Genomic DNA, 15,302 nt, shown 5'->3' on the forward strand with positions numbered 1-15,302 from the left:
CGCACTTAATAATACTCACACAATAATTAATTTTAACAAAGAAGTCTGGTATTAAACCGGGAGTCGAGTCTCCAGAGTCTGATATTTGCTTGGTCCTGCTTATTAGAGAATTTTGCAAAGATCTTCGTTGCAAGCAGGGTTGAAAGCAAACGTGCTGGTGAGTTGCAAGCTCAACTTGTAGAGCTAGCTAGACTTATAAATAAATATAACTTCTAGTGATCGTTTGTTGCAAGGACTTGTTGTCTGCAAAAAGGTTGTGTGTAGCTATAGAAAGCAAGAACTTACGTTTACTTCTAGAGCTAGCAATATCCCAGCTCCTAGACCTAGGTGAACAATGTGTGGCTATGTTTAAGTTTAGTATGTTTACTTGCATTGTGGACCCATGCAGTCTAGGTCTAGTCATCAGTGGAACATTTTTGTTGGTGTTGAGAATGCCCTTTAAAGTGTCATTAGATCTGAATTAACCTCGTGTGCATTCTTCCTCCAGGACAATGTCTGATGTGCTGATAGAGCTCATGCGTATTCCCGGGCAACGGTTTGGAATTGGATTTCAGAAGGCAGCAAAACCCCCGTACTGTCTAGTCAACAAGCTACTTGAAGGTGGAGCAGCGCTGCAGAGTGGCAAGATTCAAGTAGGAGATTGTCTTTTAGGGATAAACGGGAAGAATTTACAACATGTCGACCCCGAACAGCTGAAGGAGATCATGCTGCAGTATCGGAATGACACGAAACTGATTATTGAAATGAGACGTACCTCATGCTTTAAGCCGAACCAGAACGGGGACACTCCTTCAATTCAGGTCAGGACAACCTCTCCAAACAGCCCAGGCATTTCTGTGAGTGCTAGTCGATCGCCACTGGCCAATCGTCGTGAGCGTAGATCACCAAACGTGTTGCCAGATATCAACGAAGATAAACCAGTTGACAGTATTGGAATGTTGCACGTTGCAAGGCGCCCTGAACACCGCCAATCTCTCACACCCGAGACACACCGAAAGATGCCTGGGTTAGATAAATTGAAAATATCCAAGAGCACTAGTCTGGACCTGGCCAACCTTCCCCAGTGGAGGAAGACAGCTAGTCAATCTGTCAAACTGGAATACCTCATTGATGGCTCGGAGACGACGGACCGGTTGCATAACCATGAAATGAAGGTACGTTTTGTTTCAGGTGCACGTATGGTTAGGCCGTATACGTACTGTACTACACTGTAGTATAATTCTATACCGTTAGAGACTTCTATTTAGATTTACGCTGTACCAGCGATTGGGGAAATTCATTTTACCTAGTGCCCAGAGTTGTTCAACCCTCTGTCTGACATCTTCCAGGCCATACAATTCGCCTTGTCATTATTTTCTACATGTAGGTACTGTTTATACTAGGTGTATATTTACAGTTTCACCAATTATATTTTACTAGCCATGTATCTGTTTTTGCTCGTATTAATTGGGTGGTGGCCTACGCTATGAATGTTGTGATTGACATTATGTGTTCGTGGAGACAAACGGAAAAGTGTTACATCATTGGCTCGAGACTTCCACTGTTATGTAATTTAGTACGAGATCATTCTTTTATTTGCGCAACTGCTTGTTAACTAATATTTTGATTATCATGTCAGTGGTTAGTGGTTATGTGCTAATTGTCAGTGTGATAGAAAAATCTAATCAACAGTTGCTAAGTGTCAATTGAAGTGCAGGTGTACCTAATTAAAACATATCAAACTTTTCACACGCTGTGATCTAGTCCTCTCCTTTTTTTCCTGTTGTAGTGCATGCATAGTTACAGTATATAGTTACAGTGTTAATGAAGCATTCCTTTAATTGGGGGTATTGTGTTTTGGAATGCCGTTGCTTAACGTTCCATTCATTCACTTCTATTTGGTAGTTCCAAATGCATTCCTTAAGGCAAAGAAATGGAATGCCGAGGATGAGGGTGAGGGTAAATAGGCTCTACCACCCCTTAGATGAATTAGCCACTATAGTCCCTTAGTTTAAGTAATAGCACCGTGTGCCATGTGTTAATTATTAAGTGCTAGCTTCTATGTTTAATGTACAAAGAAGAAATGAGGGTAGCATTGCTGGGCTTAGGGTGTCTCCATAGTGTGTAGACTTTGGTTGTAGACTGTCTGAACTTGTTACAAATGTGTGTAAAAAGGGGTTGTCTGTGTGTGTCAACCCATGTTCATGCATGTAGTAAGCAATGACACTTATTCATTCCAAACTAAGTAGCTGCACCCATAGATACAGAGTGCATATCATGCATGGTGGCTTGCTAGCAGCTAGTACACAATGGTTTCTGTTTTGTGTCAAGGTGAAGTGTTGATGTACTCTGTGGTGTGCCTTGTGGTTATGCTCAATTACTTCCTCTCAACCCTGTATTTTCTCTTCTGTGCATGGAACTAAATCTGACCTGGGAAGGTGCCCATTGTACTGCTTTCCTACGGGTAATAACCACTAAACCCCCAAGATTTAAATATAGCCAGTAAGTGGAAGTTTATACATGTATTCCTTTACAATCCCCAATCCCTGCACACACGCACAGTACAGGGACACTGGATGCACAGCCAACCATTGCGTTGGATCCCAAATGAACCCCAAAGCCTCTCAATCTAAGAGAGAGTATGCCACCCCTCGCAATAAAGAGGAGATTCTCCCATTGGCAGAGGACTTCATCAAACAGTACTATGATTCAAAGAAACAGTAAGTGGCAGTGTATAGAGTCTGGTTTCGGCACTTCTGCTTGGTGGAAAACTAAGTCTGTAGGTGCTTTAATAACCAGAGAGACTGTACTTGTTTGGTATTAAGTTTAATGCTAGGCAGAGCTGTAGCATTAACTATTGGAGCAAAGGTGCATAGGTGCATATCAATATTTGACAACAAAATAGCTATGATGTTATTCGTTTAAACATTACATAATGTTACATTCCACACCAGATTCCCATATTTATACTTGAATTAACTCTCCCTATTTCTTGCAAAAGAGGAAAGCATGCATGAATAATGTTATAGTTTCAGTTACAGTCTTTAAGTTTCAGAACACCTGAAAACTGGAATCACCTGTATATAATTAAATCATTACTGTGTCATTTTCCTAGGAGTTCTGTTGTGATTTACCTCTATAATAATACACTGCTAGAAGCAAACACTGCAACTCTATAGTCTGCATCTTGAAGTAATCACCACTCCCACATGCAGTGACACTGTAAATACACAATCACAGTCATGCATGTGAGGGTGATGCGTGTGCATGCAGACACCAACATGTATGTATAACCACTCACACAACCCCCCCCCCCCAACGTACACACAGAGCTCTGGGTTCAAACTACGACAAGAAGTACATGAATCGACTGCATGAGGTGAGGGAAGAAATCGAGAAGACTAGCTTCTTCGACTTGACATATGAGGAGCTCAGTTTTGGGGCCAGGACTGCCTGGAGAAATGCCTCTCGCTGCGTTAACAGAATTGTCTGGAGACAGCTCGAGGTGAGCAGGAGAGCAATAGTATGTATACTGTGTCTATATTTCTGACACCTTGTCATTGTATGTATAAGTACCAAAATCTAGACGTAATTTCGGTTACCCTGTGATGGAAATAGAGTTTGCACATAACTATGTAGATTGAGCATTCCTACATGTACTTCACTATTACATGTAGTGGTCAGGGTTTAGCATGGATGCTGTCTTTTATTGAATTCTTTGTGGTAGGCGAGTCACTTCCCTCCTGAATGCAAGTACTGTGTAGGTACTCCCACAGCTGGCTGTTGTGGCTAGGGGTAACTGCAAATTAAGTTATGGCTGCAATTAATGCAATACATGTACAATGTATATGATCCAGCTTGAACTACATTTTAAGTGCAATTGCTAGATCGAAGTTATGGTGGGTGGTTCTCTATAGTGTTAATTCTTAGTAGTTGGATTGCGTATAAAGTAGATTTACCTCGTTGATCGATGATTATACAAGCTTCATAGTAATTATATCCCTTTTCTTGTGGCCCAGATATACGTGTGTCTGCTCTTATGCTATACTGTGTTGCAGGAGTTCAAGTCCATTGTGAATACACACACACACCCACACACACACACACACAGTTGCTAGACGCTCGAAATGTTACCACCGCAAAAGAAATGTTTGAAGCTGTATGCCACCACATAAGGTATTCAAACAACGGAGGAAACCTCAGGTATGCAGCAGTATTTAATTAGTATCACCTTTTTATCACCTTTTCAATATCCCTGACTGTTTTTCCGTATTTGTTAATTAATTATTTTCAAAGCCCTTGTCACGTTGCTATGCATAGGTGACAGACACCTCGTGAATATCATTATAAGCAGCGATGTGTTGTTAGACTAGTACACAGGGAATTTCCACCATGCATTTCTAAAAGCATACATGCACATGCATTGATTCATTGTGTGTTTTGTTATTAGCACAATTTAGCATTAATTACAAAATTGCTAAATTAGTACCCTGGTTATACTAAACACCATAGTAGTGGTGATCAGCCTTAATTATATTATGTGCATGATAATTAGTACTCACAGAGGCGGTAATTATGACAACATTGCGTGCAGTATAGGGCTAAGGATTCGAAATGAAGGGAGTTGTAGGAACAGGACTTCTTCCCAGGATGTTCGACTCTCTCTACTCTGGCCCGATTCTTGACATGCCAGACTAGCTCTAGCTTGCCCCTCGATATGCCGTCTTGCACGTGATGATGTCGTAGCTCCTCTGTTACACTCCTTAAGCATTGTAATGTTACATGTATTATACGACATTTTGAACTAATAGTTTCGCGGTCATTTTCCATACATTTGCCTTTTGTTATAGCTAGTGCATTCCATACACAATACAGTTGTTGGAAGTATGCATGGTTATGTTAGGCTACTACTGTGTGGAGGGTTTGCGATTGAGACTAGCTTTCACTTACACTTAGACATTACACATAATGATGCATTCTTTGTTTAAGCATTTCTGTCAAAGTATAATATATTATACTATGGATAATGTTAGTGATCTTCATTTAATGTTTCTCACCATTGAATGCACGTGTCCTTGTCCTGTACATACTCCACATGCTTTTACACGTCAGCATACTTGTGTTAATTGGTTGAAGTATGTACTTCGAGAAAATAATGTCGAGAATAGACTGTCTAAGGATCAAAGTGGATTCCTTTACAATAGATCGTATATTAGATTCGACCTTGATGTAGTGCTGCTACATATAGTTGGTGATACACACTATTTTCAGGTTATGCTTACAGTGTTTGTATACAAACGTAATTAATACACTACAATAGTAGTACGTTTACGTCTTGTTACATAGTCTGCAATATAGTATTGGTACTAAAGTATACGTATATCTCTTTCATGTATTCAGTTTGCTTTTCCCTTGCAGATCAACAATCACTGTGTTTGCTCCTCGTAAAAAGAAGAACGCCGACTTCCGTGTCTGGAACATCCAGTTGATCAGTTATGCTGGCTACAAGAATGCAGACAATTCAATCTTGGGGGACCCAGCTAGAGTGGAGTTTACTGAGGTACTTCATAGCACAGTTGACCTTTAAATACTATTGGTTGTTACATACCTGTGTTTATAATGGGATAGTAAGTTTATGCCCACATGGCATGTGTACAAGTCCGGCTCTAGTTGTAAAAACTATGCTCATGGAACATTAATTAAGCTCTGCTCATAACATTAATTAAGCTTTATTTGCTTTGATGCGAGCTAGTGATGCATCACCCAGTGAAGGGGGTACGTGATTAGCACCTTAGGGTGAAGGGGGTACGTGATTAGCACCTTAGGGTGCTGCGCATGTGTATCAATATTATTCTCTGAATTTCGTGCGTTAATAAATAAATTACTTTTTCTGTGAGCCATTGTTTATGATCAGTATTTTCTGTGACTTCCCAAATCAATTAATTGACCAACGGTGTAGACTTTATGGTTTTAGTAGCTCAGCTGTACAAATTTAACTACACATGCATGTACTTATCGGGATGCTTATAGCCTAAGGTACAGGTTGTGTAATGTGACCAACTGAGATAAAGCCTCGGTGTGCATGCGCAAGTTACACGGTATAGTGTGTTGGTGTGTGTAGACTGCTACAGCTGCTCAAGGATCAATGAAGTACAAGTAAGAGTTTCTATAGGTTCTAGTCATGGATTTCTATTCGTGGATTTGCAAAATAATACTAGGTTCTCGAGTTATACCTAGTTTGCTTACTTGGAATGCCATTGCAGCCTTTTCAGAAGACTTACATAAGTCACATGTAGTACTATCCACCCATAATAATTTATGATCATCGCCTTTGTCACAGCGTGCAGTGGGTGATTAATACACCTTATTCAGTGTACATTGTAATGTTACTTTTCTCCCTCAGGTGTGCATGCGTCTTGGCTGGCAGCCCCCAAAGGTAAGGACAGCTTGGGACGTCCTCCCTCTAGTCTTGCAAGCTAGTACCGGCGAACCAGAGATCTTCGATATACCCAAAGAGATTGTGCTCGATACTGTTATCTCACATCCAGAGTACGTATGCATGCAGTCTCTCACTACAATACTTGTATGATCAATAATAATATAATTTAAGTACAGTGTAATTATGCGTCACTGAATATACTAACTGTACATGATGTTTGGCTTACCTAAGTTCTGAAATACAAGTAGCACGTACGTACATTATTTTTAGTATTCATGTTTAGAAAGAAAGGGGAGAAAGTGGGGGAGTGTGGGAAAGAAAGGGAGAGGTCTGATTGTAACAATATCCCCCTCTCGCGCACACACACACACACACACACACACACACACACACACACACACACACACAGCTACGACTGGTTCGAGAAGAAGTTGGGCTTGCGTTGGTATGCTCTGCCTGCTGTATCAAATGTCGCCTTGGATGTGGGCGGTATCGAGTTCCCTGCAGCACCCTTCAGCGGTTGGTACATGTGCACTGAGATAGCACGTGACCTAGGAGATGCTAACAGATACAACAAGCTCAAGGTGAGTGGGCTCGGCAGGTGAAGACATAAAGACCTAGGATATTGTATTGTTGGTTGGCTGGTTGCTAGCTAGAATGTACAGTAAATGTACGTCGACCTCCTTTTTGGTATTGGGAGGATATGTCATGTATCACTATTAACATCCAGTTTTGGGTAGAGGGGATTTCATGTCTACCTGGAATTAGTCTGCATGTATATTATTTAGCAGGCTTCAGGATATCCCTAATACATTGTAGCTATGGCAACTCTATTATGTAGTAAGTACACGATACTTCCTGTCTGTTTCCTCTCCCACACCTTGCTCAAAGCCAAGCTCCATTGAACCCTAGTGAAGGTCAACCTTAAAAACATTCCCCCAGTGTTTGTGTGGGTGGTTGTGGTGGCTGAGAAGAGCCTCACTAACTACATAGCTGTACCATCACTCCCTGTGTGTGGGAGAGTGGTGTATTCTAGACAGTAGACTCTCCACAACATTAGTTAGCCAGACTAGGTGGTTTTGAGGGCTGCCATTGTGTCTGAACCACAACATGCAACTAGTTTGATCAAAGGTCACCTTGGTACACAGTGTGTTGGTGTAGTGGTGGCTTGGTGGGTTGTGTGAGTGCATGTCAGAGGAGGATAGCGGGTGCATGTGCAGATACCAGAGATATTTGTGCCAATATTAAGGGCCTGGGAGATTTACCGCGGAAGGTTTAACTTTTGTGGGGTAGTTACAATTCCCCTGTGACAATTTTGTTTTGTGTTCATAGATCAGTATGTTAATTACTAAACATGTGGTGTGTTTCCGTGCAGCCCATAGCTTTAGAAATGGGTCTGAACATTCAGACGTATAAGCTGTGGAAGGACAGGGCCATGCTTGAACTCAATGTGGCAATTCTGCACAGCTTCCAGGTAAAATAACGTACACATGCAGTCAATAGTTCCATTACAGCATTTGTGCAAGCCTTTAATTAAAGTAACCAAAAGCTCTTGTAGTCGATTATGTATACCTTAGTATTATAGTACTTTCCTAGTCTGCCCTGAGGCAGTTTGCTCTATATCCTCCCTTGTCTAGATGTATTTCCTGCCATATTTAGTATCATGCTCACATGCACCCTTCGATCCTTTGATCTATCCACAAGGCTTGTTGTTTTATGCATGCACACTGTATATACCCTTTTGTTACAACTACATGTATACACTTTTCTGTCTCTCACCAATTTTAGAAAGCACGTATCTCGGTCACGGACCACCATGCTGCCACAGAGGGATTCATGACCCATTTTAAGACAGAGACTCAGTCGAGGGGTGGATGTCCCGCTGACTGGGTGTGGATAGTCCCACCCATCTCTGGCAGCGTTACTCCAGTATTCCATCAGGTGAGTATGCTTTTAACTATAGTAGCTAGTTCACTATACAGTTTGTATATCACTGTAGCTAGTACAGCGAGAAAGTTTAGCGTACAATGTTCATTACGAAAATGACTTACTTGTGCATGTAGCTTGCAAGTTAAATATTAATTAATATTGTGTTTTCTCCTACAGGAAATGCTGCTGTACCATTTGAGCCCCTGCTACCAGTACCAAGACGACCCGTGGAAGCACTACAACTTCGGGGTTGCACAAGGCAGACAAAAGATCCTGCCATTCAAGAAGGTTGCCTTGTGAGTGTGTAGTAGTTTGGTGTTGGTGTGTGTGTGCATGACGACAATTGGTACGTATATTTTGTCCACTAATAATCATTATGATGACGATTTGGAGATGATAAACAGATTCGTATAATTATACGGATATTACTTTCACAATAGATTGGTGCAGTTTTTGCTTGCTCCTTGTCAGGAAGTTAATGAGCGTGTACATTATGTGTTATTACGTAAATGTACATAGTCACATGCACACGTGCAATAGTACCCTCGCCTATTCATACCCCACCTACCACAACACTACAAACACAGTATGGTCCAGAAAATGATGAAAATTTTCGGCAAGATTTACCAGAAGCGAGTCAAAGCCACGATCCTGTACGCCTCTGAGACAGGTCGCTCTAAGAACTATGCTAGCGTGGTGAATGACGTGTTTGGGCGTGTGTTTGCTACCAAGTTGATGTGTATGGAGGACTACGACAGAGCTAACCTGGAGCAGGAGCAGATGTTACTGATTGTGACAAGCACCTTTGGCAGTGGAGACCCTCCTGCTAACGGAGAGGTAGGTGGGGCTTATTGTTAGCTTGTACATGTTGTTAGCTTGTACATGCATGCATGACTCGTACTGGTAAAGAGTTAAACCTAGTGCTTTAATGTACGTACTGGTACATATACAATACATGCATCAATCCTATGACTGCATCTCATGTATACGTACACTACATCTGTACATATACGTATACAGCCTAGTGTCTACATGTACTTGTATAATTGTATGCACATGCAGTGACTCTCTGATTCCTATACAGATGTTTGGTCGATACTTGTTGGACCTTCGTAACGGGTCCTCTGCCCACGGCCTGGCCGCTGCACCCACTCCTCGCTCCCATCGGATGAGCACCGTTGTTGCTCCAACTAGAGAGCACCTCCAGCAGGGAGGTTCGCCCGGTAGAAGTGCAGCAGGACCACTCACACAAGTCAAGTGAGCACACCACTCTTGTACAGGGTATGCAGCTGCAGTAACACTGTACGGCAACGGGTGTACGCAGCTAATTAATGCTCTATACATTCAGCCTTTAAATGATCATGAAACAGATACTTTCGTACACTGTACATATAATAATATTTGTCTGTGTGCATACACATGGAGTGTTCTAGCTGTCTGAGCAATGTGAACTTCTTTGTTACCTGTACATGTATGTTGCTGCAGATATTGTGTGTTTGGACTTGGCTCCAGGGCATACCCCAACTTCTGTACGTTTGCCCACACCTGTGACAACCTGCTCAGTGACCTGGGGGCAGAGAAAATATTATCTTGTGGAGAGGGAGATGAACTGTGCGGACAAGAGGAGAGCTTTCAGGTGTGCAGGAATATGAGGGTTAGGGGTACAGAGTTACTGCTTTAAAGGTGCATGTAGAGGAGTATGAAAGATTTTCATCAGTAGAACATAAATTGTACATAATTATACATACGTTTAAGGACACCATTCACATTTGTATACACTGCTTCCCCCTCCCTGTAGGCGTGGTTGAAGCAGTGCTACCAGGAGGCCTGTGCTGCGTACAGCCTGGAGCAACACTTGGACGACTCTGACTTTGAGGGATACAACACTGGCTACTCATCTGAAAAATTCCGAGTGATGAAGTACGATAATGCCCGTCCAATTAGAGATGAGTGCAATGGCTTGAGGGTCGTTCACTCGAAGGATGTCTACCCAGCAGTGCTCAAGAGCAGAGTGAAGCTGCAGCCTTCCCATTCTGAGTGAGTTTGCACCCACTTTGGCAGGGGGTGTGTGGCAAGAAGAGTATATTCTGCACCTACGTTACTGCATGTGGAATCACATACTTTCCCAAAATTGCTTCAAAGGAGAGTATTGAAGTTATGTCATGGAAATTACTAGAATGCTGTTGGCCAACATGTAATTAATTGTTAATTGCCAAGCATTTCCTATTTCTGTTGTTTCTCATTCTCTAGACAATTAAGCTGCGCATTTACTTAATATTGAAACAGTCAGTAGGCTTCGATCCAAATTATCGATGATGTGATGTATAGTATGTAGTGATACATGTATTGTACAGATTGAGTATTTATTCACAAACCACATGCACACATACAGTCGTTCCACGATTATGGCAGTGTTAGGCATGAGTGGATCACGACGTCTCAATTATGAACCAGGAGACCATGTGGCGATCTTCCCTCAAAACAATCACAAGGTTGTGACAACCCTCATTGACCGTCTCAACCCGTCCATCAACCCAGACCAACCAATCTTTATCGAGACACGTCGAGTGTCAACCAATGGCGATTCGTCGTGGGTGGAGGACCGACGAATGCCGGTGCCCGTTACCCTCCGTGAAGCTCTCACCTACTACCTCGACATCGCCAACCCACCCTCCGCCCAGTTTTTGAAGCTACTTGCCAAACAGGCCACAAGGTTGGCTGATAAAGAGGCCCTCAACGAACTAGCCAAGGGTGGCGATACTTACGAGGACTGGAAGTATGAGAGGTTCCCTAGCTTTTGTGACGTGATGGACCAGTTTCCCTCACTGAAAGTAGATGTCACTCTTCTACTGCAGCAACTGCCTCTACTGCAGTGTGTAAGTCAATGCGTCATGCGCAAACATTCTGGCACCACATTTTATACAGTGCACAGTAATTTTCGTAATATTTCTTGAAGGCCTTAATTGTAAATTCCCTGGTCAATTTCGTGCAATTATATTACTCATTATAGCCAGACCTTTGTGTGCATTTACATGTAATGCTGAATTAGAGTACATGTAGCTGCTTGGAATGAGTGTTGTCGTTGTCGACACTGGTCTTGCTTTAACAAACCCCTCCCCCATATCATGCAGCGCTACTATTCGATTAGCTCCTCCCCTAAGCTGCATCCTGACGAGGTCCATGTCACTGTTGCCGTAGTGTCCTTCAGAAAAAGGAGTAAGTCTCGCACTCGTACAATGTACATCGCACATTTCCTCTCTCAAGTGCAGCAACACTTCAATTGTAAATACAGTTGTCATCAGGTACATGATGTGTTCAACTGTGCTTATGAACTACGTGAAAGTTGCTTAATGAGCCTCATGCAGCACGTGTTTGGTTCCGACCACATTAACACACCTGTGGATAGACACTCACTGCATGCCTGATTCACAATCACCTGCATGCAGTATAGCATACCTCCTTTCATCTCTTAATTCATAGCTGCTCAAGACAATATTGAGCACTACTTCTACAACTTCTGTTTGAGCTGTAGCCAAATAATTATATTTTGGCTCTCAGTTTTGAACAGTAGTGCAGTCATGTATGTGCATAGCTTTTATTTAACCCACATACCTTCCCTACACACTTACAGATGGTTTGGGTCCTCGTCACAATGGGGTGTGTTCCACATGGCTGAACAAAGTGGACCTGGGGGAGGTGATACCATGCTTTATCCGCAAGGCCCATGCCTTCCGCATGCCCAAAGACCCTCGTGTCCCCATCATCATGGTGGGTCCCGGCACTGGTATCGCTCCGTTCAGATCATTCTGGCAGGATCGCATATACGTGAAGAACGAGGCTCTCAAGATGCAACTGAGCATGCCCAGTAACATCCCCACCAAGGTGTGCACACGGGCATGCATGTACGTTGTACCTTCCACTGCATATGGACATACTTATGAGTGCATTGTGTTCTATAGTGAGCATGATCATGCACTCAACAGCCTATTAATTGGTGCATAGTTATTACAGTTAGCTGAAAGCCTATTAGAGAAATGTCTGAAAGGGTTTCTGATAAATGCAATCAGGAAATGTTTCTTAAATTGCTTCCTGTGGGTTGACTGTGGTCATTGCTTCTCAAAAATTGATTTTAGAAACCTAATGTTGTTTTGGCAGGAAATTTAATCATTTTTGCTTGTCAGTCACATTCCATTGGTGTGAAGTGTCCTACACCCACACAGTTGCATGTGTCAGCTGATGTTTGAGTTGTGGTAATTTAATTAGCACCTTAGGTTCATGAACACGATAATTAATGTTGTGACACAACAATGTGCACACACACGCACGCACACGGCTCGGAGCTGATCTCATTAGTGGCAGGGTGCTCTGCCATTTTTTCGTCTTGATTCTGTGCAGCTACGTAATCGTAATCATTCGAATTATAGCATTACATAGATACCGAATGCAAAGCACGCACGCACGCACACACGCACACACACACACACACACAGCCTGTCCAGAAGAAGCTTCAGACAGTTTCAGGCAGAAACAGGAGAGTCACAGAATACATTGCCCCGAATCGCAACCTTCTTAACACCAGCCCTAGCCGTGGATCTATTGCCGACACGTCTCTACATGTATTCTCAAGCCCACAGCTACTCGAAGAAGACGACGAAGTGGATGGTGGTAACCTGAAAATGTGTCGCTCTATCTCTGATGTCGATGATGTTAGCCGAGAAGAGATCGCTCGAGTGCTAGCCAATAGACAAAAGGAATGGGGGGCACTGAGTTTGTACTTTGGCTGCCGTAGGAGCGATCTGGATCATATCTACAAAGATGAGCTGAAGAAGGCACGGGTAGTAGGTGGACTGGACAATGTCTACGTGGCACTCTCTAGAGAGCCGGAACAGCCAAAGGTGAGTACTATAATTAATAGCCAAAAAGGTTAGGAATCGGGTTCCAGATCGCTTGCAGCAGTACATGTGTTTTTGTGTATATACATGTACATGTATACGGCATTGGGAAGTCACAGTTGAGTGATTAGGTGGTCGATCTTTTCCCACTTTCTTGCACCATTACCAGCATGCAAACTTAATAAGATGTATTATGTACATCAGCACCCCCAGCTAGACTGTTCATTGCAACACTGAACAGCATGCACAGTACCATCTTTATGTCATTTGTTCTTTGCAGAAATACGTTCAGCACTTGTTGAAGGAGAATGCTGATGCTGTAGTTCACCAACTCATAGAAGAGAGGGGTCATTTCTATGTGTGTGGGGACATCTCCATGGCAGCGGACGTGTGTCGTACCCTTCAGAGCATATTTGAGGAGAACGCCGCTATGTCTGCCGATCAAGCCAGGAAACTGATTGAGTCGATGAAGGATACTGGGTTCTATCACGAGGACATCTTTGGCGTCACATTCAAACATCATGAGGTCACTACCCGAGTGAGAACTGCAGCCAAGAAGTGAGTGTACATGGTGGGGTGAACGTTGGACTTATACACATGTATGAAATACAGTGCAACAATCACAATTTCTGAGTAGTGTAGTCTTTTGTTATTGCCTCCCCCCCAAAAGTGGTCTTGAGTACATCACACATAATTCACATTCATATCAACCCACTCACTCACGTTAGGGCCTGGCGTATTCTTGTGAACACTGGAGATTCTCTCATGTTGCCTAGTCCCATGACCCCTCATGTCAGAATGCCCAGCCCACTACCAGGAGCTATGGTGAGCAAGTACGGTGTACATAAATACATTCTATTTTGCACAGTAAGCTGGTAAACTGTTGAGTAGGGTAGCAAGTGTTGAGAAGCCAGTACTTATCATTTAAATTGTAACTCTTTTTATTGGATAACTCCTCCCTCTAGCCGAGACATCCTCTTGACATCCAGTTTAATTCGTCCACCCTGCCCTTAAGACGTTCTGCTGGAATGAGCAAACGGCCTACCGTCACCGTACTCAACACTCAGAAACTAACACCCACTGAGCAGGTCGACAAGATGCTCCACTCACGAACGTAAGCTGGTGTATGTTGTTATAATAGTGTAGGTTCATATTTATAACGACAGATCGAAGATACTAATATGAATCTTAGTAGCGGAGTGATAGTAGCCAAATCAAAACACTTCGGACCAAAAGTGTTGATTGTGCTTTGTAAGTAGTAAAGTCACGTGCAAGTCAAAGTTATGTGCAAGTCAGTGCACTCTCGAGGCATACAAATGCATTCTCTTGCTCGTTTTTAATTTCTTTCATTCCTCCCTGCAGCTCTGCTCCTCAACTCACGCCTCCCAAATTCGTTGTACCACCTAGGGCGCTCTCCCCAGTCACGGGAGACAATCCCATCCTAGAGCCAGTGGTCGAGGTCACCTCGCCTAAGTCACCTGATACCAGTACCAATGAGGACAAAGAGGAATCTGCAGAATCATCATCATCGGAGGCAGTAGTGAGTAGACAACAGTCAGATGAGTCGAGACAATCACGCCGGATAAAGACAATTTCAAGTGTCGAAAGTGTAGTGTAGGATTAATTGGAACTAGTTGTAGTTTTCTTAACGATTTAATTGATCTTCCTCGCACAACATGCAGATGATTATAATTTTTTGAAGGACATTTTAATAGGATCGCATATAATATATACACATGCGTACGTATAATTATGATCTCAACAACTTGATGTACATGAACACCCCATATAATTTGAATGTGTACTATTAAATTTTTATTTTATTTTGTGCTGTATATACACAGTACACTCAACAATTAATTTCACACAAAAAATAATGAGATTGACATGAATTAATTAATTATATTGTTTATTTCAAGAATGTCAAACACTATACTACTTATCAATTAAGCGGTGTGTGCGTATACGTATAATTATGATCTCACAATTACTTAATGTGCATGAACACCCCATAATAACGAGTGTTACAAGCATGCGCTTTGCTAATGCCTCTCGCCATGTTA

The 15,302-nt window shown here is 42.5% G+C and overlaps 1 protein-coding gene across 1 annotated transcript; it reads left to right on the forward strand.

Annotated features, from left to right (window-relative positions):
* The first annotated feature begins 1 nt into the window (after window position 1).
* Window positions 2-15,160, forward strand: LOC135340049 (nitric oxide synthase 3-like). Its single transcript, XM_064536334.1, has 23 exons — window positions 2-157; window positions 488-1,154; window positions 2,542-2,699; window positions 3,310-3,484; window positions 4,091-4,182; window positions 5,398-5,539; window positions 6,383-6,528; window positions 6,828-7,002; window positions 7,794-7,892; window positions 8,207-8,359; window positions 8,525-8,643; window positions 8,935-9,184; window positions 9,432-9,604; window positions 9,833-9,983; window positions 10,146-10,384; window positions 10,740-11,223; window positions 11,479-11,563; window positions 11,979-12,229; window positions 12,838-13,242; window positions 13,520-13,797; window positions 13,968-14,064; window positions 14,205-14,353; window positions 14,602-15,160. The coding sequence occupies exons 2-23, from the start codon at window positions 492-494 to the stop codon at window positions 14,855-14,857; spliced, it is 4,740 nt and encodes a 1,579-aa protein (XP_064392404.1). The 5' UTR covers window positions 2-157; window positions 488-491; the 3' UTR covers window positions 14,858-15,160.
* The last annotated feature ends 142 nt before the right edge of the window (window positions 15,161-15,302 follow it).

This window comes from Halichondria panicea, chromosome 8 (genome assembly GCF_963675165.1).
Source record: "Halichondria panicea chromosome 8, odHalPani1.1, whole genome shotgun sequence".
NCBI classification, from domain to species: Eukaryota; Metazoa; Porifera; class Demospongiae; order Suberitida; family Halichondriidae; genus Halichondria; species Halichondria panicea.